The sequence below is a fragment of the Mustela erminea genome, chromosome X (assembly GCF_009829155.1).
Source record: "Mustela erminea isolate mMusErm1 chromosome X, mMusErm1.Pri, whole genome shotgun sequence".
NCBI lineage: Eukaryota > Metazoa > Chordata > Mammalia > Carnivora > Mustelidae > Mustela > Mustela erminea.
This window is the reverse complement of record NC_045635.1, coordinates 89,180,660-89,206,968: the sequence shown is the minus strand read 5'-3', so window position 1 is coordinate 89,206,968 and position 26,309 is coordinate 89,180,660. Positions and strand designations below refer to the sequence as shown.

At 36.9% G+C, this 26,309-nt stretch overlaps 1 protein-coding gene across 5 annotated transcripts in view; it reads left to right on the top strand.

Moving 5' to 3' along the window:
- NUP62CL (nucleoporin 62 C-terminal like) overlaps positions 1-26,309 on the top strand; it is a 112,595-nt gene that overhangs the window by 75,786 nt on the left and 10,500 nt on the right. For all 5 annotated transcript variants that reach the window (XM_032331434.1, XM_032331436.1, XM_032331435.1 and 2 more), the window contains 5 exons: positions 1,223-1,373; positions 1,648-1,697; positions 2,057-2,191; positions 4,343-4,454; positions 8,189-8,255. In XM_032331434.1, coding sequence (XP_032187325.1) covers positions 1,223-1,373; positions 1,648-1,697; positions 2,057-2,191; positions 4,343-4,454; positions 8,189-8,255 — 515 coding nt within the window. The remainder of the gene's footprint in view (positions 1-1,222; positions 1,374-1,647; positions 1,698-2,056; positions 2,192-4,342; positions 4,455-8,188; positions 8,256-26,309) is intronic.

Here is a 26,309-nt window from a genome sequence, read left to right as displayed (position 1 = left end):
CTCAGCCTTCAGCTGGGTCCCTGGGACGCCCAAACAAGAGGAAGTGGGGGACTAACTCATACTGCTTAGTTGCTGCAGAGCAGAGGCAGAATTTCAATTTCCTTTTGGGCACCACTGGTGGAAAAGGAGTGAGGAAGCGGGTTATCAACTATTCTGCATCTTATCACTTCATTCAGCCTCTTGATGCTGGTTTGGTATGGAAGCTTAGCTCCCCACTAGGCCTCATGGACACAGGTTCTAGGGAGAAGGAGGTTGGGGTACTGACTAGCCCTGCTTTGCCCTGCCTCATTCAGGTTGATTTCTCCAGTAGGTGTGGAGGTTAAGCTCCTCACTGAGCCTTGCTGACACCAGGGGTGGTGGGAAGTAGAGTCCTTACTAGCTCCAGCTTGCATTGCTTTGTTCTGTCTCAGTGATGCCAGGTGGGTATAGTGGTTAAGCTCCCCATTGGGTCCCACTGACACTGGAGACAAGTGGTGAAGCCTAATGGTAACTAATCCTTTCTCACTCTACTTTATTAAGTCTTATTGCCATTGGGTGGATATTTAGATTCAGCTTGTCACTGGCCTTTGCTGACAGAACCCTGGTAGAGGAAATAGAACACTACCTGCCTCTCCTGAGCAAAGAATTGATGATTACCTCTCTGCTTCGCCCTGCTGACACTGCTCCAGCAAAGGAATCAGAGCATTGCCTGGTTCTGCCAGTCACAGACTGGAATTTCAGCTACTGCTTAGCTTATTTGATAACACCTGGCAGGGGAGTCAGAGTTCTGCTTGGTTCTGCCCAGTGGAGGATGGACGATCAGCTGCCTACTTTGTTTTGTGGATGCTACTTCGATTTGGAATGGATAATTTTCACTAAGAGCTATGGGGAGAGGGAGTCCTATCTCTAGCCACATGTACCCAGGATGAAACTTGCATCATGCTGAGCTGAGGGCAAGGGAAGGGAGAAGGTGTGGCACAGAATTTAGCTGTTCTTACTGAAATTTGGTAGATTTCTTAATAGATTTTTTTAAATTTGCTGTATTCCTTTAGGATAATTTCCAAAGATTTTAAAATGGTTGTTTTAAAAATAATCTTGACTACCTATGCTGGTTCTGTTGGGAAGCAGGTCTGGAAAATTCATGTGATAATTTCTTCTCTAAGTCCTCCTGTGTTATTCATTTTAAAAATATGGTTATACTTTTAAAAATGTGATCATATGGTCTTACTGTATCCTTTTTTAGTTCAATTATAACTCCCGTGATGACTTATGGTCAGCTGGATGGTCTGATAAACAAATGGAACCTTGATTTAGAGGATCAAGAGAAGTACTTTCTTCACCAGGCCACTCAGGTCAATGCTTGGGATCGTACCTTGATTGAGAATGGTGAGAAGGTAAGAAGATAGTCTCATTAATCTACCTGTATTGTACAAGTATTTTCAAAGTCTCAGTAGTCTGCCTGCATTGTATAAGAGCACAGACCTGTTTTGTGGTTAATTTTCTATCTCAATATTGGTGATCAACTGAAAAATATTTTCCTTATGTAATGAGTGTCCTGAATTAGGAAATTGTTGATATTTGAAGTGTATATGAGAAAATTAGTATTGCCTTAAAATTATAACATAAATTCAAATATTTACATTATCATATTCTTGTGTTCCTTTATAGATTACTACTTTACATGGAGAAGTGGAAAAAGTGAAACTGGATCAGCAGAGGTAGAACCTTAGACTCCCTAGGTTGAAAGATTAAATATCTGTTTCTTTGTCCATTCTTTTTTCCTTGTTGTAGTTTTTTTTTTTTAAGATTTTATTTATTTATTAGAGGGAGAGAGGGGGAGAGAGCAAGCACAGGCAGACAGAATGGCAGGCAGAGGCAGAGGGAGAAGCAGGCTCCCTGCTGAGCAAGGAGCCCAATGTGGGACTCGATCCCAGGATGCTGGGATCATGACCTGAGCCAAAGGCAGCTGCTTAACCAACTGAGCCACCCAGGCATCTCTCCTTGTTGTAGTTTTTGACATTTATTATGACACTCCAAGTTCCTTTCATCAGCCCTTCCGTTGACTTGTTTTTTCCAGGCTGGAACAAGAATTGGATTTTATCCTGTCACAGCAGAAGGAACTGGAAAATCTCTTGACCCCTTTAGAGGAGTTTGTGAAGGACCACAGTGGGGCTCCTTATCTGCAGCTCGCAGATGAGGATCATGGGAAGACGTAAGTAACTGAATAAAGATCAGGGAATGGGGCAAGACTTAGCTACTTAAAAAAAGGAAAAAATAGAATTGAAGGGCAGGTAATAAAAATTGGTAGAAAAGGACAAGTTCTCGTAGTTGCCATTTATCAACCTACTTGGCTGTTTTCCATTTATCTTTTCAGGATGCTTGAAAATGAAGTAATCGTTCCGGCAGTTTTGTTTTATAGCATTTTGTATACTTACTAATCTCAAGCTTATACATGACCACTGTAAAGTTTTTATATTTGTCAAGTTTGCTCTTAAATTAGAAATACAAGTTTTATGTGTGTGGTATCATAGTACCATGGGATATTTATGGTGTCCTGTTTATATTGACTCTTTTAAACTTAATGTTCATGCAATTGCTTCAGTGATAAATCACTATTTTAAAGGCAATTTGTTAATCTGGGGGGCAGACTGCATTGCTTTCAAAAATTGAATGATTTTATCAGTGTCTTGGGCTGAATCTGTGTGTGTGTGTGTGTGTGCATATGTGATTCAGTCTTTTTGTTCATGATATTTCCAAGCAAGTGTCCTCACAGTAACTTCTTCTCTCTGGAACTAAAATTTGGTAATCAGGCCAAATAATGAAGTATTGTCTAAATGTGCTACATAAACCAGACTGAGACCAAATCAGACTCCCTTTGGTAATGGACTATTAGTGAGTTAAGACTGATCTTATTTTCTAAAAGCTTGCAAATTAACTTTTTTGTAGGTACATGAAATACGGCAAATACAGCTAATCTGTATGGGCCCTAGTTCTTTTTTTTAAATTAACATATAATGTATTAGTAGCCCCAGAGGTACAGGTCTGTGAATTGTCAGGTTTACACCCTTCATAGCACTCACCATAGCACATACCCTCCCCAATGTCCATGACCCCACCACTCTCTCCCTACCCCCCTCTCCCCCCGGCAACCCTCAGTTTGTTTTGTGAGATTAAGAGCCTCTTATGGTTTGTCTCCCTCCCAATCTCATCTTGTTTCATTTTTTTCCTTCCCTGTCCCCAAGGCCCCCACTTTGCCTCTCAAATTCCTCATATCAGGGAGATCATATAATTGTCTTTCTCTGACTGACTTATTTTGCTCAGTATAATAGCCTCTAGTTCCATCCACGTCATTGCAAATGGCAAGATTTCATTTCTTTTGATGACTGCATAGTATTCCATTGTATATGTATACCACATCTTCTTTATCCTGGACCTAGTTCTGTTTCTGCTTTTGTATTTCAGCCTTTGTGAATCAATTTTTTTCTCTGCATTTGTTTCTATTCATTCTATCATTTTTTGAAGCCTAGAGAGTTAAATTTTTGGACATGTAATTTGAAGGGATAATAGAAACGTTCTTTTCCATTATTTTTATGTAGTCAGATTTATATTGTGGAATCTTTAGTAGGATTTTCAGCAATCAAGGAAACCAAGTACCTTTAAATACTCTGGGACAGAAAGGCAATAAATAGTTAACAATATTTGTTAACTATTGAATCCTTTAATCTTTATAGATTTTAAAGTTGAAAAACTCTGATCACTTTAATTCATAAACATATTATTGACTAGGTTAAGTGTGTTATGTATGTGTGTAAATATTTTGCGTGGAAATCTAGTTTGGAATTTAGCCAACTAATATTTGCTGTGTACTTAGAAGATTTATCTACCTTTGATTACTGTTAATCTCATTTCTCAAAATATCTTTTGTTGGATGATGGAGTATATTTATGTAAGGTTTTACTTTGAAAATTTATTTAAAATCATTGAAGACATCTCAGCACTTAATGAATACACCTAAACACCAAATAACTTACTATGTATCTAAATGTCTTACGAGTTTAAGAGCTAAAAAGAGCTTTGTTGCTTCAGAGGTCCCTGGAACATTATCCAGAAGGTAAATAGGTGACTATAAAAATGCCGAGTTGGTTAAAAGCCTTCACCTATGGAGTCTTTTTAGAATATGGTAATAATAAGGTCATGAATGCTGCCTACATAAAAATGTGCCATTTGTCATAACTGAGACTTACTTAGAAGGCAGGGGGAATTGGTGCAAATCCAGCTGGCAGTATCATAGTCGTATGTCAGTAACAAGACATAATGGAGAAAGAATTTCTTGTTAATCTCTTTATTTTACCTTCTTTTTCAGTTACAAATTAGCAGAAAATATAGATGCTCAGCTGAAACGAATGGCCCAAGATCTCAAGGACATCGTTGAGCACCTGAATAGAGTTGGAAGTCCTGCTGACACTACTGACCCGGTGTGTGAACTACTTTATCTATTTAGACAACCAAGATTTAGTATGAAATTAGCATTCTGTGAGTTCCTTTAGCTGGTCACCTTCTCCTGTCCTCTTGTGCTCCTTACCTGCTTCTATAGATATGAACTTGGGGTATAGTTAAGTGGGGCAAGAAATATTTAGGAGCAGAAAAGGTTATGAGATTTTTTTAAAGGTTTTATTTATTTATTTAATTGACTGGGAGAGAGATAGCAAGAGAGGGAACGCAAGCAGGGGGAGTTGGAGAGGGAGAAGCGGGCTTCAGGAAGCCCCATGAGGGACTTGATCCCAGGACCCAGGGATCATAACCTCAGCCGAGGGCAGATGCCCAACAACTGAGCCACGCAGGCACCCTAAGGTTATGAATTTTTGTGATTATTCCCAGGAGGGTAAAATAAAGGACTTTCCTCCCTAAATTTTCAGGGGTTTCTCCCTGTTCTTCACAAAGCTAAATATGTCCCTGTATTTGTTTTTCTGTTCCCTTACTCATTGGTTAATTCATTCCTCTTTTCACATATTTTTCTGTGTATTCATATAATTGTGAGTATATGTGTTTGGGTTTATTAGGTATATCCAGGCAGGCCTGAACTTACAACTGGGTTATGTCTTAAATGTTTGATAAGTCAACTACTTGAGTCTTAAAATACATTTTTTCATAGAGACTTTGTTAGATGTGGTTATTAGGTTTCCACCTGCCTCATAGGATCTACCTACCTCATAATGTAAGTGTATTTTAGCATGGGAAAATAAAGCTGAGGCTCCAATTAGAGTTGAGATGTTTTGAATTATTTTGGCCATAAGAAGTGTTTGATACTTTTCCCCTTTATCTATGGCCTAATTAAAGAGCTTATTTCCTCTGCCTTTCCAAGTTGTCTTAGCAACTAAATGGGAGCTCTTTTTTTTTCCCCTCTCTCACTCTATGGGAGTAGTGGTAAGAAGATTCTTCCCATTGTAGGAACTGCCATTGTACATTCTTGGGACCAAGATCTGGGTTGGTGAGGACAAAGGATATATATTGTGATTATTCTTTAGTAAGCTCTTTGTCCAGTCGTACAGACGGTCCTTATCTATTTACACATTACTAGCTTTTTTAATTATAAAGAGACAGCATGGTATAGTTGAAAAAGCATTAGAATTTTATTTAAGTCACTTAATCTCTCTGAATCTTAGCTCCTTCTTTTGCAAAATGTCAAGGGTCGACTTAAATGATCTTGAAATCAGCTATAAAAATTATGCCATTCTCTACTTTGGGTGAATCTAAAATTGAACAAAGATAAATATAAATTAGTCTGGGATTATCCATGCTACCATCTTCTTGTGTTCATATAGATGATCAAAGAGTTGACAGATTGTAAGTTTTCTTTTTATGAAATACTAGCTCACCATTGTGATGATAAAGTCCACAATTCTATGAAACAATTTTTATGTGTAAATAAATACATGCAGATTTAAGCATGAGGCAGAGGTGAAGTCTGATCTCTCTGTGTTGAAATAAAATAAGTTTCTGAACAGAGTAAGTGAAAAGGGACTATAATCCTATCCTTATCCTTTTTCTCTACTTAGCCTTGGATTGTTTTATTTTATTTTGGTAGTGGGGAGTAAATGCTGTGAGTCTTTTGTTTTTGTTTTTCTGTCACAAGGGTGATTGAAATGTTTAAGATGAGTGAATTAAAGATAATTGCTGCTCCATAGCAGGACAAAAGAAGCAAGAGATCAGCAACAATTCATCTCTTTTCTCAGATAGCATAAATGATTGGGTGAGAAGCAGAGAAAACATTTGCTGAACAATAATATTCTTGAAGATAATTTATTGTAACCAGATCAACAAATCTTCCTTACTATAGGCCATACACCAGAGTAGAAAAATAGCCACAGTGTTTAATAGTATTCACAATGATGGCATTTACCTGTTTATTTTTATTGTTTGTATGTGGGGTGGGGGTGGAGGGAGAGGGTATGGGGGAGGGGGTAGTGGGGAGGGGGTACGGAGGAGATGGGAGAGACCACCTGACACCTAAAATTTTTATTAAGCAGATACATATTATGGTATATGGTCTTCAGTTACCTTTTCTTACAAAAACTCATTGTTCCTACTACAAGTTGTATTTCTATTTGTTATGTTAAAATGCATTAAATTTCTGTTTTCATTAAATACTGTTCTTTCAAGTGTAGTAACATTTTCATTTCCTCCTACTTTTATTTAAAAAAATTTTGAATGTCTAGCGTGTCTCATTACAAAGTTATTACATATACTTACTCAATGTATTATGCTTGGGAAATATAGAAATCTGTGAAGAAAATTAAATCATCTCTATTATCAGTACCCTGCTGATAATATTAGTATATTATTAAAAATATTAGTATATTTTTTCCAAGTCTTTTTGCTATGCTGGTAAAAATTCTCCTTTTGTTTTAAATAACATTGGAAGCATACATATATACAGTTTTGTATTCTCTTTTCATTTCATATTCTTTCACATGTTTTCCTAAAATTTTAAGCATTCTTTGAAAATTTTGGAAATCTTTGAAAATATTAATGACTTTATAATATTTCATTAGAGGTGACTTTACCACAATATATTGAATTACTTTTTTAAATTGGTGGAAAGATCGTTTCCAGTACTTCGCCATTATACACTTGATCTCTATGACCACTTATGTATAAATTTGATTATTTCCTCTGGATAGATACCTAGAAATAGAATATATTGAGTTAAAAGATATGAATATTTTAAGACTGTTGATATATATTGTAAAAATTTACATTTTGAAGGGCTGGGTCAATTTTTATTACTATAGGCTGTATAGGCATCCACCTATTTTCTCCACACAGTTGACAACTGAGTATTACCATTTATTAAAAATTGCTGACTTGGAAATCTTGCTCTTTGCAAGAATATGGTTGGAACTTGAGGGCATTATCCTAAGTGAAATAAGTGAGACAGAGAAAGACAAATACCATATGATCTCACTTATGTGTGGAATTTTAAAAAACGCCAGCACCAAAAATACAAGCTTGTAAATACAGAGAACAGATTGGTGGTTGCCTGAGGCAGGGGTTGGGTGGTGGGTGAAATGGGTGCAGGTGGTCAAAAGGAACAAATTTCCAGGTATAAAATAAGGTATGGGGATATAATGTACAACATGATAACTACTGTTAACAATACTGTATTGCATATTTGAAAATTACCAAGCGATTAGATCTTTAAATGTTATTATCACAAGAAAAAAATGTTTTTAACTACATACTGTGATGGATGTTATTAACAAGACATATCGTGGTGATCATTTTGCAATATATACAAATAGCAAACCATTGTGTTAAATGCCTGAAACTAATAGAATGTTATTTGTTAATTATACCTCAACAAAATTAGCTGATTTGGTTGAAAAAAGTAATGTTTTAAATTTTATATGCATTTCTTGTCTTGTGAAATGTCTTTTAATATTTGTTTTTAGTTATTTTTATACTGTGATAGTCAGTGTCTTATTGAATTATAGGAATCAAATTCTTAAGTTACAAAATAGATTGAAGTAATATAAAGATGTAATGAACATTACAAATATGAAATAGCAGAAAAAGCCATTAATATCTTATATATCCTCAGTCCATTTCTTACCCCAAAAATGAAAAGTCACTTCCTAATTTCAGTTTTTTATGTTTGCTTTATCATATCAGAATTATCATAATCTAAAAATTTTGTATGTGTGTTTAGCTCCAGCAGATCTGCAAGATCCTGAATGCTCATATGGACTCTCTACAGTGGATTAATCAGAATTCAGGTGGGAGTTTATTTGTATTGTGAAGCTATCTGTTACTGCAGTTAGAAAATGTGATGCAAGGGGCGCCTGGGTAGCTCAGTGGGTTAGGCCTCTGCATTCAGCTCTGGTCATGATCTCAGGGTCCTGGGATCGAGCCCTGCCTCAGGCTCTCTGCTCATTGGGGAGCCTGCTTCTCCCTGTCTCTCTGCCTGCCTCTCAACCTACTTGTGATTTCTCTCTGTGTCAAATAAATAAACAAAATCTTAAAAAAAAAAGGAAAAGAAGATGTGACGCAAGTCAGGTTTTGTGCACCGTAACCATGCTCAAATGAGAGGTTGGTTATAGGGATATTACTTAACTTACAGTATGTATACATTAATTCTGAAGAACTATAATTGTTGGTTTTTATAAAGTGGAACATGGTAAGAATAAACTAGAAACTAATGAAAATAGCGGCTGTATGGGAATGAGGTGGAGGAGATGGGGACAGAAGCAGGACTTCTGTATGTTTATATCTTAGTATAGTTTTGACTTTCTGGCCCACATAAAGTTTAAATACTCAAAAACTAGAATTAAAGCCAAAAATACTGGGAAGGAAGACAAATGCTAAATTGAATACATACAAATTGAAACCAGACAAACCTATATAGCTATAACATAATCATGCAGCTCAGATAACTTTTTTTTTAAAGATTTTATTTGACAGACAGAAATCACAAGTAGGCAGAGAGGTAGGCTCAGAGAGAGGGGGATGCAGGCTCCCTTTTGAGCAGAGAGCCCAATGCGGGGCTCGATCGCAGGACCCTGGGATCATGACCTGAGCTGAAGGCAGAGGCTTTAACCCACTGAGCCACCCAGGCGCCCCGCTCAGATAACTTTTGAACATGGTGTTCTTGATAGTACATTCTTACTAGGATATAATCTTAAGGACAGAAAGAACTATAAAGAAATCTTTTTTTTAAATTAAATTAATTTATTTTCAGTATAACAGTATTCATTATTTTTTCACCACACCCAGTGCTCCATGCAATCCGTGCCCTCTATAATACCCACCACCTGGTACCCCAACCTCCCACCCCCCCCCGCCACTTCAGACCCCTCAGATTGTTTTTCAGAGTCCATAGTCTCTCATGGTTCACCTCCCCTTCCAATTTACCCCAACTCCCTTCTCCTCTCTATCTCCCCATGTCCTCCATGCTATTTGTTATGCTCCTCAAATAAGTGAAACCATATGATAATTGACTCTCTCTGCTTGACTTATTTCACTCAGCATAATCTCTTCCAGTCCTGTCCATGTTGCTACAAAAGTTGGGTATTCATCCTTTTTGATGGAGGCATAATACTCCATAGTGCAAAGAAATCTTAAAAAGTTATTGTTAGTTTCAGAATTATATTATGTTTCTATCTATTCTAATATAACAATATTATTGCCATCCTGTATATTGTAGGGTAAAACAGAGGCATAAGGATAGTGATGGTAATGGAAGACAAGATAAAATAGAGGATATTATTCTGTTCCTTCTTTTTTGTTTGTATTATAAATTTGATGCAAATATTAGTATGACTTCTGCTCCCTTGTTATGTTTATATAAAGGGCCAAGAAGCAATGACACCCCACTAGCAAAGAACAGCACATCAAGCACCTAAATCTTGGTGTCTAAATACCATTTCTATTAAAAGTAACCAAGGCTTCTTGGGGAAATATCTAATCTCAGGTTTCAGGCAGGGAATGTACAGGGTGAGTTTGGCAATTTTTTATTTTTTATTTTAATTTTTTTTAGAGAGAGAGAGAGAGAGCAAACACGGAGGGAGGGGGCAGAGTAAGAGAGGAGGAGAGAGAATTTTAAGCAGGCTCCTTGCTCAGCACAGAGCCTGACTTGGGGCTTGATCTCATGACCCTGAGATCATGACCTGAGTAGAAATCAAGAGTCAGATGCTTAACTGGCTGATCCATCCAGGTACCCTGGGAACTTTTTATGCAAGCAAATAGATTGTTCGAAACTAATGGGGTTATATCAGGACAAGCCCATTGTGCTTGAATGGGCTTCTATTGACCAAATTAGGATAGTTTGAACATCAAAAAGAGTATCAGTAATGGATTATTATAATACCCTGAGGGGAGATATCCATGAATCTGCAGTGATGGGGATTCAGAGGGGAGGGAGAGAGAGAGAAATGGGATGTGCAGGGAAAAGCTTTTATAGAAGTGTGCCAGCTAATAATTGTAGAGAGAATGATGGACTTAGAGAACTGCAATTAAAAAATTTTTAACAGAGCATTTTTATTAAGCCTACCCTGATCTTGAATACCTTGCCTCATTTATAAAATGTTTCAGCTGTCAGTCATTTCTTGGCAGAAAAAGTATGCCAGAAGGAATGGACCAAGTACAAATTGCATGTTACTGAGTTAATTTATAAAAGCAGTTTTGTTGAAGTATAATTTGCATACCGTAAATTTCACCCATTCTAATTGTATAGTTCAGTGAGAAAGTCACCACTTTGCCTCCCCAGCATCATGATGATTCAAGCAAGGGTCATCAGTGAATGCTAATACTACTGAGTCTAAGATTGTTGAGGAACACCTTTACAACAGAAATATCTGACAAGTACCACTTTAAATAGGTGATACATTTTAATGTCACTAACAGTGGAATAACTCGATGTGCCTCTTGATCTGACATGATAAGAAATAAATAATACCATATATGTAATTTTCTTATCAAAACTGGTTCATCTGAATCTAATCATAAAAAAATCAGACATTCTACAGGTGAGATATTTTGAAAGATAATGTAGTATTCTTATAAAAAAAAGTTTAACTGAATAAAATCACAAGAAAATAATCAGATATTCTATGTGTAACACATTGTTAAACATGTGGGACTTTTTAAAAAAAGTCAGTCATGGGGGGTGCGCCTGGGTGGCTTAGTGGATTAAGCCTCTGCCTTGGCTCAGGTCATAATCCTAGGGTCCTGGGATCAAGGGATCAAGCCCCGCATCAGGCTCTCTGCTCCCCAGCGAGCCTGCTTCCCCCTCTCTCTCTGCCTGCCTCTCTGCTTATTTGTGATCTCTGTCTGTCAAATAAATAAATAAAATCTTTAAAAAAAAGTCATGGGAAACAAAAAAATTCAAAACCAAGTTAAGGGGATTGTCTCAGATTAAAAGAAACATAACAATTAAGTCTATTATGTTAATTTTGGATACTGGATTAGAACCAAGAAGACATTTTTCTCTTTTGTCTTTTCTTCTTTCCTTCTTTCTTTCATTCTTTTGTTCTTTCTCACTCTCGTTTGCTTTCTTTCCTCCTTTCTCTCCTTGCCTGCCTTCCTTTCTTCTTATTTTTTATTGAGGTATAATTGATCTATATCATTATGTTAGTTTTAGGTATACAACATAATGATTCAATATATACACTGTGAAATGATCATTATAATAAGTCTAGTTACAATCATAAAGAATTACAAAAAAACCATTTTCTTGTGATGGGAACTTTCAGTGTTTACTCTCTTGGCGACTTTCAAATATATACTACAGTATTATTGACTATAGTTGACATGCTGTACATTACATCCCCGTGACTTATTTATTTTATAATTGAAGTTTGTACCTCTTGACTCCCTTCACCCATTTTGCCTTTTCCCCTCTAGCAAGCACTGTGCTGTTCTGTGTATTTATGAGTTTTGTTTTTTGTTTGTTCATTTGTTTTGTTTTTTAGATTCCACATATAAGTGAGATATGGTATTTGTCTTTGTCTGACTTATTTCACATAGCATACATAATACCCTCTAGTTCCATCCTTGTTGTCACAAATGGTAAGATTTCATTTTTTATGGGTGAGTAGTATCCCATTGTGTGTGTGTGTGTGTGTGTGTGTGTGTGTGTGTAGTGTGTATACCAAATCATCTTTTTCTAAAAAAAAAAAATTAATTCCAGTATAATTAATGATGTATTAGTTTCAGGTGTATAACATAGTGATTCAACAATTTCTATACATTACTCAGTGCTCATAATGATAAGTGTACTCTTAATTCCCCTCACGTATTTTACCCATCTCCCCACCTACCTCCTTCTATGTTCCAAATCTTCTTTATCCATTCATCCAGCAATGGACACTAAAGATTAGGGCCATATCTTGACTATTGTGAATAATGATGCGATTAACATAGGGCATGTTTATCTTTTCAAATTAGTGTTCTTATTTTCTTCAGATAAACACATGGTACTGGAATTGCTGGATCATTGGTGGTCCTTTTTTTAAAAATTTTTGAGGAACCTCCATACTGTTTTTCATAGTGACTGCACCAACTTATATCCCCATAGCCCCACCAAAGTGCATGAGGGTCCTTTTTTTCCCACGTCCTCTCCAACACTTATTATTTCTTACCTTTTTGCTAATAGGCATTCTGACAGGTGGTGGTGATATCTCATTGTGACTTTGATTTTCATTTCCCTGATGATGACTGATGCTGAGCATCTTTTCATATATCTGTTGGCCGTTTGTGTGTCTTCTTTGAAAGAATATCTATTCATGTCTTCTGCCCATTTCTAATTGGATTGTTTTTCTGATATTGAGTTGTATAAGTTCTTTATATATTTTGGGTAATAACCCTGTATTGGATATATCATTTGCAAATGTCTTCTCCCATTCAGTGGGTTGCATTTTCATTCTGTTAATGGTTTCCTTTGCTGTGCATGTTTTTTAATTTGATATAGTCCTATTTGTTGTTGTAGTTGTTGTTGTTTTATTTTGTCACCTTTGCTTTAGGAGTCAGACCCAAAAAAACGGTTGCCAAGACCGATGTCAAGGAGCATATCACCTATGTTTTCTCAAGAAGATGTTATTTAGAACAATTGGGGAAACTGGATAAGAATTTTGTATTAAATGATATTAATTAATTTTTTATTTTTTTACATGTGTTACTGTGGTTGTGTAGAAAAACATTTTTATTCTTAGAAGCTGTATGCTGCATTATTTAGAGAAGTGTCATGTCTAGTTTTCTTTCAAGTGATTTGACAAAAATCTTGTGAAAAGAAAGAGATTGAGCAATTTGAGGCAAAATAGTAACGGGGGATAATCTACATAGAGGATATACAAGTTTGTGATTTTTTACTATTCTCTCAACATTCTGTAGATTTAAAATAAAAATATGGGGGAAATAATTTTTATAGACTTTTGCCTAAAATATGGAATATTAGTGAGACCTCAGTAATTGAGATAAATGGAGGCTAGTTAGGCAATCAGTTTTTTTTTTCTTTTTGAAGACGTAGTATGAAAATAATACAAATTTTCTCATTTCTCATTTCCAGAATCCTCATTCTCTTCATTCATAGAGGTCATCAACCCTGAACTTCTTTAGCTTTTTTCCCTTCTAGACATACCTATACCATCCTCAACTAGGTATAGAAACTATCCTTTTCTAAACTCTTTTGAATCAGAGTTCTATAGAACTTAACAGAGTTGAGTTCTATACTGCCTTAGTATTCATTACCTGATAGTAAGAAGTTTCTGGATGGGTTCAAGTCAAGGCATTACCACTTAATAGTTGTGTGACCTTAACTGTTACTTAATCTCTCTGAGTCTATATCCTCATTTGAAAAATGAGGGAGAATATTTACCCTTCAGGGTTGGTGGGTTTTTTTGTTTGTTTTGTTTTTTTTGAATAAAGACTAAAAGAAACAATGTTGAACTTTCTTAAGCAGTGCCTGGGCCAGGTTGGCAGTCAGTAAATAACAGTGGCAGAACTGGTTATCAGAGATTACTGTGTATATAGGAGAGAGAGGGGGGAAGAAAGAAAACAAAGCCATTTGATTCGAAAGATAGCTATTAAATTGGCCTAGGAGGCAGTTCCAGGAATATTATCACTGAAAATTACCTACCTTGAAGAAGTTGTAAGAATGGCTAAGATGTGGGAGAATGTCAGTGACTAGAAAACACTGAGGAATAAGATTATGCAAAGTTTGACTCTGTTGTCTTTCTGTATGTTGCATGTTTTCCTACAATGAGCAGTGCATCTTGGGTAGAGTTAGGGGATGTCAAAAAGTAAATATGCTGTAAAGAGAGATAACAGTAATTTTTTTTTTCTCTTGGCTGGGATCTTCTTTGTCATAAGTAAAATATCAAGGCTCTCAGCCAGTGCTTTCTTACTAATAAAATTAAGGTTGCTAGTGCTGCAGAGGACTTACTTTATATAAATGAAGAAACTGTGGCCCAGACAGGTTAAATGACTTCTCTAAGAACACACAGTTACAGGCAAAGCTAGGCCCAGAATCCAAATTTCCTGATTACCAGAACAGTATTTTTTCTCCTTATGCTCTCAAAACAATTCTAATGTAGGCATCACTGGATGTGGAAAAAAAAATCTTAATCATGTACCAACATTAGAGGAGAAGGGTTTTCCAAGTATGATAGTGGTAGTACTTTGTGTGGGACATACTTTCTAAGTGTCTGGGTAAATTTCCTAGTCAATACAGGGTAAAAAGAGTAAGACTTTGGATAGTAGTGATTTCTGGGAGTTACTTTTTTGCTTAAAATTCAATTGAGCTGGAGACGCAATGAGGTTTCGCCTAGGTTCTCAACTGAGAAAGTGGAGGTCATGATGAAGAGGGGGGAAAGCCCAGTAATTCCTGATGCTGTGGAGTCCTTTTTGCTGTTCCCACCTAAGCAATCTTTCCTTTTCATATCAGGAAATAACATGATTAAGTAATGGAGAGTGTCAGGCTTCAATTATACTAAGAGAGTTTTGTTTTGTTTTTGGTGGTGGGCATGGTTCATTTTGCTTTTTAATAGTTAATGAGATCATATCTGCTGAAATGGTCTGTGGACTGAGAAGTTTAAGGTTAAACTTCTCAACAAGTCCTTTTACTCACATGCAAGTGATAGTTCTAGAAAACCTAATTAATGTGTCATTTTAACAATGGAAATAATATATTTTTTCCTAAAGAAAAATCTCTGTGTAGTTTTGTTTAGTTAAAGAGTTTATTTGTGAGAGAGAGAGCAGAAGCAGGGGAAGGAGCAGAAGGACAGGGAGAAGCAGGCTCACCACTGAGCAGGGAGCCCAAGGCAGGACTCCATCCTTGGACTCTGGGATCATGACCTGAGCTGCAGGTAGATGCCCATAACTATATAGGTTTTAAAAAATGATTTTAATGTCAAAATCTGTATTTTAAAAGGTTTCTGGGAAATGTTTTTGTGATTGAATATCCTTAACATTGGTTTGAATTTTTTTCCTCTTGTAAGACATAGCAACTGTAATGTTAATAGGATCATGTATTTACCATAAGAATTGGCTTATCTTTAAAAGTGACTTAGAAACCACACAGTATATTTTAAATATGTTTAAAGATTGCACTGTCCAATCAACTGTTCAGTATTTAGGAGTGAATTATAGAGATGAAGCAGGCCCCCTTTTCCCTCTAACCTCCATAGAACTGTGATGGAACTGAGCTGGAAAGTGGTCAGAGAGAAGTACAAGAGCATTGAGTCAGGGAATGTCTGAACATGTACTGATATTGACCTGTTCTCAAATTTGATAGTCATCCATTTTTTAACATTATTTTTGCCCCCTTTCTTCCTGATCAGGATAGATAATTGAGAGTTAAGAGTAGCAACAGTTAAATACCACTTTCCTCTCTTGTCTTTCTCTGTATAAATTTATGGCCTTATTTCAAGGTTTGCTTGATGGCAATGCTGCAGTCACACATCTGTCTTCTGAGTTGGCAGTCACTGAAACTGCAGCAGCTCCAGCTCTTCTGGGACCACTTAGGACAGAGTTGACAATCAATCTGGGCTAATTTGCTATTCATTTTAAATATATGGAGCTCCTTCTCTTAGAGAGTGGGGGAAGTAGGGGTGAAGGACAGACATTTTTTGCTTCTCCTTATACCAAACCATTGTCTATAACATTAATATTTATCACATGCCACAATGAAGGGTGGACAGCATAAAAATCTTAAACTTATCATTATTTAGAAGTTCCTTGAGTATTTTCATGGCGTTTTGCTTTTTTGGTGAGGTGGCCAAAAGTATCACAACTAAAATATATTTCACCCATGATCTTTGCAGTCTCTTATGGGTTATAACCCCATAATTATTTAATAGCCACTCACAACACTTTGACTGCTATTTAGGGAAGAAAGGGAAGACTCCTTGGAGTAACTAAAAATGCCATAAGGAATTGTGTGCTCTTTCCAAAAGACAGTCCCATTAGCACCGGGTCTCCGATCACCTAGTTTTTCCTTTTTGTTGTAAAACGTTCTCAGTTATCTAGTGTGGTGTGACTAACTCTTGAATAAAATGCCTTTAGGATCATTTCAGAGAAGCAGTTTTTTGTGATATGTCACAGTTGTAATTCATTTTTACCCAATGTTAATATTTATTATTTGAGGGGACTATATTAGAGTTTTCAGGGTTGGGTATTTTTAAACCTTTTTTTAAAAGACAAAATGGAGGTAGATTTGACATATAACATTATATTATTCTCAGGTGCACAGTGCCATGATTCAATATTTGTATATATTGTGAAATGATTGCTACAATTAGGTTGACATATGTCACCTTACATAGTTACAAAAAAGTTTTTTTCTCATCACAAGAATCTTGTGATGACAACTTTTAATATCTGCTTTCTTAGAAACGTTTTTAAAAAGATTTTATTCATTCATTTGAGAAAGAGAGAGAGAAACAGAGAGAGCACAAGCAGGGGAAGAGGCAAAGAGAGAGGAAGAAGCAGATTCCCCTTGAGCTGGGAGCTCAACATGGGACTCGATCCTGGGACTTGGAGATCATGACCTGAGCCAAAGGCAGAAGAGGCCCAGCCATCTGAGCTACCCAGGCACCCTCTTAGGAACTTTCAAATATGCAGTATGGTATTTAACAGTGCCATATTTTTTTAAAGAAGCTTGGTCCAGATAAATGCTTTAAAACTATTTTTATTAGTTTACTTTCATCCCTCTTGTATCTGAAGAGCATCAAATGCTGAGATGCTAAAAGATGCCTTTGAATTCCAAATAAAATATCTTCTTTGTCTTTCATCCTCTAAAATAAAATCTGAGGGGGCGCCTGGGTGGCTCAGTGGGTTAAAGCCTCTGCCTTCGGCTCGGGTCATGTTCTCAGGGTCCTGGGATGGAGCCCTGAGTCGGGCTCTCTGCTCGGCGGGGAGCCTGCTTCCTCCTCTCTCTCTGCCTGCCTCTCCTCTCTCTGCCTGCCTCTGCCTACTTGTGATCTCTGCCTGTCAAATAAATAATAAAATAAAATCGTTTAAAAATAAAATAAAATCTGATTTACTGGTTAAGGTGGCTTCTTTTACCTCCTCTTTTTCTTAAATTCTTTGAGAAGTCTTGGTGACATTGGTTGATCAGTGAGGTCATCTGTTGTGCCCTGGAGTGTAGTGTTCCACTTCAGATACTTGAGAAGCAAATGCTCTTGATCTGCCAGAGATGTGGCTACTCACTCTAAGGGTCTCTTGAACTCAACAGAGACAGGTACTTGCTTCTTCCCATGGCAGTTAACTTAAAGGTATTTTATGTCTTTCCATTGTTTAATGAGCTACCTCCTTGTCTCCACCACCCTTTACAGACAAGATAGATTTATTGTCACATTATTGTTCCCTGATCCTAAATAATCTCTTGTAGGTAAGATTAGGGTACGAAGGTTAAAAATGATGAAGTCTTCAGCTCCTGTTAGGAAATAGTGTGTGATGGTTAACATTCTCAGAGCTCCACTTCTATAATTCCTTTTCTATATGTAAATCCAGATTTGAAATACACTCAATGCATCTGCAAAATTAGATTTCTCACTAATCCTGTTTATGTACATTTTGTGCCCAAGTGAATTTCCTCAGCTGGAGAGCCTCCCCAGATGAATTATATGTAACATGATTTAAATCACTCTCAAATAGCTGGATTTATATTGTTTGTGAGATATACAGAATTTTCTCCAAAGCAATTTTCTTCCTTTTAGTGACTAAAAACTATAAATATGCTGGTGTCTTACTATAATGCTGTTTTGGGGGCCATGCTCTATGACCATCTCATAGATAAAATGGCCTGATAGTATTTCACTGATGAAATTTCTCCCTAGATGGGGTTCAGATAGGCCTGCCTTATTTTGAGCACTTCAGTGTTTGAAAGGACAACGAATAGCATTATTCTGTGGTGCCAGTTATTAGCTCAGCATAGTACTTTTTCTTTAAACCCCTCACAGCATTTGACAAACAGGCACACTGTAATAGAAAAAGCACTCGTAGATGGGAGTCTGAAGATACGAATCCTGATATCATTTTTCATGAGCTTTGGCCTTTGGGAAGCTACTGAACCTTACCTTCTTGACTTTTTAATTCTCTCTATCCTGATGGATATTGTGGGACTCAAATAAGGTGATAGGTATAGCCATTTTGAAAACTGAAGTACTGTTTAATGGGAATGTGTTCTCTCAGATACAAGTTAAAACCGCATAGCTGTGACTCTTAAATACAAAACACCTGTTATGGGCTGAGGCACTGTTAATCAGTGTAGGAGGTATAAACATGAATGGTGCACTGCCTTGAACAGGTTCAAAGTGTGGGGGGTGGAGGCAGCAAAGAAAGAGAAACCTAATCTTTAGTTGATTTCCTGGAGGAAGTAAAATTGAAATGAGGCTTGAATAGTAAGTGATACTTCAATAGGATAACTGTCTGAGGACCACTTAGGATGTAATGTAATGATAATTCTACTACCTTGTTTCTGCCATGTCGTTTCCAAGAATTCAGGATACCTTCACCATCTTTTCTTTTTATGCCTTTCCTTGAAATGTATATTTTATTAATTTTGTGTGAGGGGTAGTGCTATACACAAGCAGAGTATCCACATCACCAACTTAATGTGTCAGTAGCAAGACGGGGACGAGCATTCCCATAGCACAGATGAGAGCTTTGTTCTCTAGAAGTACTCTTCTTCCCATCAGACCATAGTACTGAGAATTCAAGTATATTTATTCTGAGTGTTACTTCAATTTTAATAAGCTGGGAATCTTCTTAAAAGTAGCTAAGACAAATAGGAGGACAGTGTCTTCTCTCTCTCTTCTTTCCTTGCCCCCTTCCTATCTCGTTCTTCCCCTTTCTGAATCAAAAATAATCCTTAATTATATTCAGCTCCTGCGATTTCAAGGTTACTTTTAAACAGCATCCTAACTGAATACAAAACCTTAATATATGGCTCTAGCTTAACAGGCATGCAGCAATGAGGAAACCTAGATCATAAAGCTAAAAAGATGGCCAACATATTAAATAGTGAGAACAGATTTGTTAAAACTATCACATCATGTAAACTGGGGGTCATATTATGTGCCTATTGAACAGGCAATTCTGGGAAAAGAGGTAGGGAATCCAAACCTTATTTGTGTGTGTTAGTCTTCATCCTTGAAATTTTTACACATTCTACAATTTGAGTTAATTGTACATTACAATGCTGAAGAAATAATACAGAGGTCTATTTATTCATTACCTAGTTTTCCCCAGTGCTAATGTCTTATAAAACTGTAGTACAGTAACACAACCAGGACAAGGACATTGGCATAATCTGTCTTGTTCAGATTTTCCTGGTTTTATTTGTATTGCGTTTGTGTGTGTTTCCTTATATGCAGTTTTATCACGTGTAGGTTTTTGTGTGCATTACCATAGTTGAAATACAGAACAGTTCCATTACCATAAGAATTCCTCCTATTTCCCTCTTATTGCCACACCCACCTTCCTCCCACATCTCTAACCCAGTTCCTAATTGCTAGAAACCACCAATCTATTCACCCATTTCTAAAATTTTATCATTTTAAGATACTATATAAATGGAATCGTACAGCATATAACCACATGGGGTTGGCTTTTTTTTTTTTTTCTCAGTGTAGTTCCCCTGAAATCCATCTAAATTACATGTATCAATGGTTCGATCCTTTTAGTTGCTAGTCAGCTACTCCATAGCACGTATGCACCACAGGTTATTTTACACATTTACCAGTTGTAGGACATGTGGGATGTTTCTAGTTTTTGGCTACTCACTAAGCCGAAGGCAGACACTTAACCTACTGAGTCACCCAGATACCCCTTGTTCGTTTGTTTTAATGTTTTGAGACTTTATTATATATTCTAGGGTATATGCTAGTCCTTTGTTGGCTCTGTGGTTTGAAGATATTTTCTCCTAGCCTGTCATTTGTCTATTCCTCTTTAGATTTTATTTGACAGACAAAGATCACAAGTAGGCAGAGAGGCAGGCAGAGAGAGAGGAAGGGAAGCAGGCTCCCCACTGAGTGAAGAGCCCGATGTGGTGCTCAATCCCAGGACCCTGGGATCATGACCTGAGCTGAAGGCAGAGACTTTAACCCACTGAGCCATGCAGGTGCCCCTTGTCTATTCCTCTTAACAGAGCTGTTCATAGGATAAAAGTTTTTTAATTTTGAATTTCTCCATTTTTTTTAATGGATTATGCTTTTGGTGTCAAATCTACGAACTTTTTGCCTAGTACTCTATCCCAAAGATTTTCTCCTTTTTTTTTGCAAGTTTTATTGTTCCACATTTTACATTTAAGGCTGTAATCCATTTTTGAGTTAGTTTTTCTTTAAGATGTGAGGATTAGATCAAGGTTCTTTTTTTCTTTCTTTCTTTCTTTCTTCCTTTTTTTATTGCCTATGGGTAGCCAGTTGTTTCAACACCGGTTGTTGAAAAGACTGTCCTCCCTCAATTGAATTGCTTTTGCATCTTTTTCATATATTAGTTTGGCATATGGATTTCTGGGCTCTCTATCCATAGATCTATATGTGTTTCCCTCCTCTAATATCACACTGTGTTCACTATTGTAGCTGTATAGTAAGCCTTAATATATGGTAGAGGGATTCCTCTCACATTATTTTTTTTCATCAAGATTATTTTGGCCATTTTAATTCCTTTGCCCTCTCATAAAAATTTTCTGGGATTTGATAGAAATTATATTAAACCTGTAGATCAGTTTAGGGGAGAATTGACATTTTTACTATGTTGAATCTTTCCATCCATGAGTGTGGCATAGCCCACCATTTATTTATTCGCCAGCATTTTGTAACTCCTCGCATCCACATTATATATGTTTTGGTTTTATTAGATTTATACTTAACTATTTTATTTTATTTGTAGTAATTACAAATTATATTGTGTTTTAAACTTTGGTTTTCATATGTTCATTGCTAGTGCATAAAAATGCAATTTGTTTTTATTTATTTTTATTTAAATACAATAGCCAACATATAGTACATCATTAATTTTTGATGTAGTGTTCAGTGATTCTTTAGTTGTGTGTAATACCCAGTGCTCATCACATTATGTGCCCTCCTTAATGTTCATCACCCAATTACCCCCTTCCCCTACCCACCTTCCTTTCTACAACCCTCAGTTTGTTTCCTGGAGTCAAGAGTCTCTCATGGTTTGTTTCCCTCTCTGATTTCTTCCCATTCAGTTTTCCCTTCCTTCCCCTATGATCCTCTGTGTTATTTCTTATACTCCACATATGAGTGAAACCATATGATAATTGTCTTTCTCTGATTGACTTATTTCACTTAACATAATTCCCTCCAGTTCTATCCATGTTGATGTAAATGATAGGTATTCATCCTTTGTGATGGCTGAGGAATATATACGAACCAAATCTTTTTTTAATTTTTTAGACTTTATTTATTTATTTGATAGAGATTACAAGTAGGCAGAGAAGCAAGCAGAGGGGTGGATGGGAAGCAGGCTCCCTGCTGAGCAGAGAGCCTGAGGTGGGGCTCGATCCCAGGACCCTGGGATCATGACCCGAGCTGAAGGCAGAGGCTTTAACCCACTGAGTCACCCAGGCGCCCCTAGCCATTCATCTGTTGAAGGACATCTCAGCTCTTTCCACAGTTTGGCTATTGTGGACATTGCGGCTATGAACATTGGTGTGCAGGTGCCCATTCTTTTCACTACATCTGTATCTTTGGGGTAATAACCCCAAAGTAGTGCAATTGCTGGGTCATAGGGTAGCTCTATTCTTAACTTCTTGAGGAACCTCCATACTGTTTTCCAGAGTGGCTGTACCAACTTGCATTCCCACCAACAGTGTGAGAAGGTTCCCCTTTCTCCACATATCCTCTCCAATGTTGTTGTTCCCTGTCTTATTAATTTTAGCCTTTCTTGTATGTATGCTTGCTGAACTTACTTCTTATATCTAGGAATTTTTGTTTTGTTTTGTTTACTCCTTGAGATTTTCTACATAGGTAGTTATATCATCAGCAGATAGGGGAAGTTTTATTTCTTCCTTTCCAATCTGTATGCCATTTATCTCTTTTCCTCACTTTGTACTGGCTAGAACTTCCTGTACTATGTTGAATAAGAGTTATGAAAGCAGACATCTTTGTCATGTTCCTAAGTTTCTATGGAAAGCCTTCAGTCTTTCACTTTAAGTACAGTTAGCTGTAGACTTTTTGTAGATGTTCTTTATCAAGTTTAGGTAATTTCATGCTCTTCCTGACTTGCTGAGCATTTTTATCATGGATGGATAGTGGATTTTGTTGAATGCTTTTTCTGCATCAATTGATATAATCGTGTGTTTTTTTTTCTTCTTTAACTTGTTGATATGGTGAATTGCATTGATATATTTTTTAAATTTAAGTTTTGTCATCATATAATGCAACATTACTTTCTGGAGTAGAATTCAGTGATTCATCACTTACATACAACACCAGTGATCATCACAAGTGGCCTCTTTAATACCCACCACCCATCTAGCCCACCCCTCACCCACCTCCCTTCATCCATCTTCAGTTTGTTCCCTGCGTAAAGAGTCAGTTATGGCTTGTTTCCTTCTCTCCTAAGATTATCTTGGTTGAATTTGTATAATTTATCGTTTTCTAGGAGTTGGTACAATTCTTTGTTGTTGAATTTATAAGCATAAAGTTTTTCTTAGGATTTCCTTTTGATACTTTTAATGACCACAGGATTTGTGTGATCTGCCCTGTTTCATTCCTTATATTGGTGATTTGTGTTTTCTCTATTTTTATTTTTTTCTGTCTTGGTAGAGGTTAATCAATTTTTATTAATTTTTTCTGCAAAGAATCAGCTTTTGTTTCATTGATTTTTCTCTATACTGTTCCTGTTTTCAGTTTCATTAATAACTAGTCTTTATTATTTCCTTCCTTTTGCTGGCTTCAGGTTCATTTTGCTCATATTCTATTTTCTTAAGGTAGGAACTTAGATTATTGATTTGAGACCTCCCCTTATCTCTAATAGTGTTCTCTTTTAAGGCTCTTCTGAATATCAGCACTTCTTAAACCTCAGTTGTCATCTCTAACCATCAGTTTTACTTATGGTTCTTTTACTTTGCATTATAAAGCTCTATGTTAACAAACATCTGCACATAGATACCCCAAAGGCGCCTCAAATTAAACTTGTGTAAAGCTAAACTTATTATCTTCACTCTCTCCTGGGCCTCCCAGATCAGTAACTCCAACTCCTTCAACTTTTCTTTTTCTCAGCTAACAGTTGCTATTATTTGCTCAGGGACTTATGGTAGACTATTTCTATTTCTTTCAGTAAGTGATGATGATTATACTTCTTAATAGCTCCTGAATCTTCTTTTCAGTGGATTACTATCACTGCCTTATTTCAGGTCTTTTTCATCTACCACCTTGAAAGTAGAGGGTAACGTTTTTTTTTTTTTTTAAAGATTGTATTTATTTATGTGATAGACAGAGATCACAAGTAGGCAGAGAGGCAGGCAGAGAGAGGGGTGAGCAGAGAGCCCAATGCGGGGCTCGATCCCAGGACCCTGAGATCAGGGCCTGAGCCGAAGGCAGAGGCTTTAACCCACTGAGCCACCCAGGTGCCCCAAGGATAAAGTTTTTAAGTAAGGTTTATGAAAAACATCAGCTTCTCTCTCCATACCCTGTTTTCCACCCCTAGAAACAATCATTTTCAATTATTTCAGCTGGTTTTTTTTTTAATATTTCTAGATCTCTAAATACCATGTATACTTTACTTTTTAGTTTTTCCATTTTAGGCCTTCTGTATTGGCTTCCCCAAATGGGAAGTAAGGATTTAACTCTTTTATACCACCCTCATTTTGTGTATATGTGTATGTGTGTGCAGTACAATATACCACCATACTGCCCCCCAGTATATGTACATATTACATTTATAGAAGCATATAAATATATGCATGTAAGCACACTTTTCTGTCATCTTACCAATATAACCATATCATAAATTACACATAGAACAATATTTATTGTTTTAATATTTAAGATTGCATAAATTTTATTTACAGCCAGGCCATATAGCATATTATATTGTCTTCTTTCTTTTTTTTTTAAGATTTATTTATTTATTTATTTGAGAGAGAGAGAGAGAGTGAGTGAGCAGGGGGAGGGGCAGAGAGAAAATCTCTAGCAGACTCCCCACTGAGCATGGAGTCCAATGTGGAGCTCCATCCTAGGACCCTGAGATCATGACCCAAGCTGAAATCAGGAGTCAGGCACTTAACCCAACCGACCCACCCAGGCACCACTATCTTACTTCTTTACAAGTTTCTGTTTTCCTCTGAAGTTTATTTCATCATTTGCTAAATTTTCTATATACTTACCAGTAAGTAGTTCATTCTCTGATAGGTGCTTTTTCTTTAAACCCATCAGTTTCACCTTCTTGGATTCCTTTCTCCCAGACCCTGTAATCCCTCTACTCCCGAATCCCTAATCTATTATCTGGTATCATTGCTCTCTTGGTTTACTACTCAGCTAGGTTCTTCCCTCTACAGCAATCTTGTATTCCATCTATTTCTTTCTTTCTTTCATGGCTCTTATATTTCCCTTTTTATGGTTTATTCCCTTGTTTTAGTATAACATGTATTTCATCAGCTTCCTGAGAGAATGCATGGGAAGTAAGTATTTTGAGATATTACGTATCTGAGGTCTTTTTTTATTTCAAGTGTAATTAACATACTGTGTTATAATAGTTCCAGGTGTACAATACAATGATTCCACAATTCTATACATTTTTTTTCTCACTGTAGCACATACCCTCCCAATTTCATACATTTCTAAGTGCTCAGTCAAGAGAAGTGATGCCTGGGGTGCCTGGGTAACTCACTTGTTTAAGCAACTGCCTTCAGCTCAGGTCATGATCCTGGGGTCCTGGGATTGAGACCCACATTGGGTTCTCTGCTCAGCAGGGAGCCTGTTCCTCCTTCTCCCTCTGCTCTTGCCCCTGCTCATACTCTCTCTCAAATAAAATCTTTTAAAAAGAGGTAAGTATACTCTTAATCCCCTTTATCTATTTCACCTTGACCCCCCAATCTACCTGCCTTCTGGCAACCACCTGTTTGTTCTCTGTAGTTGTCTTGTTTTTTGTTTGTCTCCTCTTTTTATTTGTTTGTTTTGTTTCTTAAATTCCACATATGAATGAAATTGTATGATATTTGCCTTCTCTGACTGATTTCACTTAGCATAATACCCTAGGACTATCTATGCTGTTGGAGATGGCAAGATTTCAGGGGATTTTTAGGGCTGAGTAATATTCCAGAGTATATATTCACCACATTTTTAAAAATCTGTTCATCTATCGATGGACATTATGGTTGCTCCCACATCTTGGCTACTGTAAATAATGCTACAGTAAACATAAAGGTGCCTGTGTCTTTTCAAATTACTTTTTTGGGGGCACCTCGGTGGCTCAGTGGGTTAAAGTCTCTGCCTTCAGCTCAGGTCATAATCCCAGCGTCCTGGGATCAAGCCCCACACATCGTGCTCTCTGCTCAGCGGTGAGCCTGCTTCCTTCTCTCTCTCTGCCTGCCTCTCTGCCTACTTGTGATCTCTGTGTTATCAAATAAATAAATAAAATCTTTAAAAAAAAACAAGTTACTTTTTTGGTTTTCTTTGGGGAAAGGTCTTTATTCTACCCCGACAACTGATAGTATTGGCTATCAAAGTCTAGCTTGGAGGGCGCCTGGGTGGCTCAGTAGGTTAAAGCCTCTGCCTTCGGCTTAGGTCATGATCCCGGAGTCCTGGGATCGAGCTCTGCATCACGCTCTCTGCTCAGTGGTGAGCCTGCTCCCCCATCTCTATCTC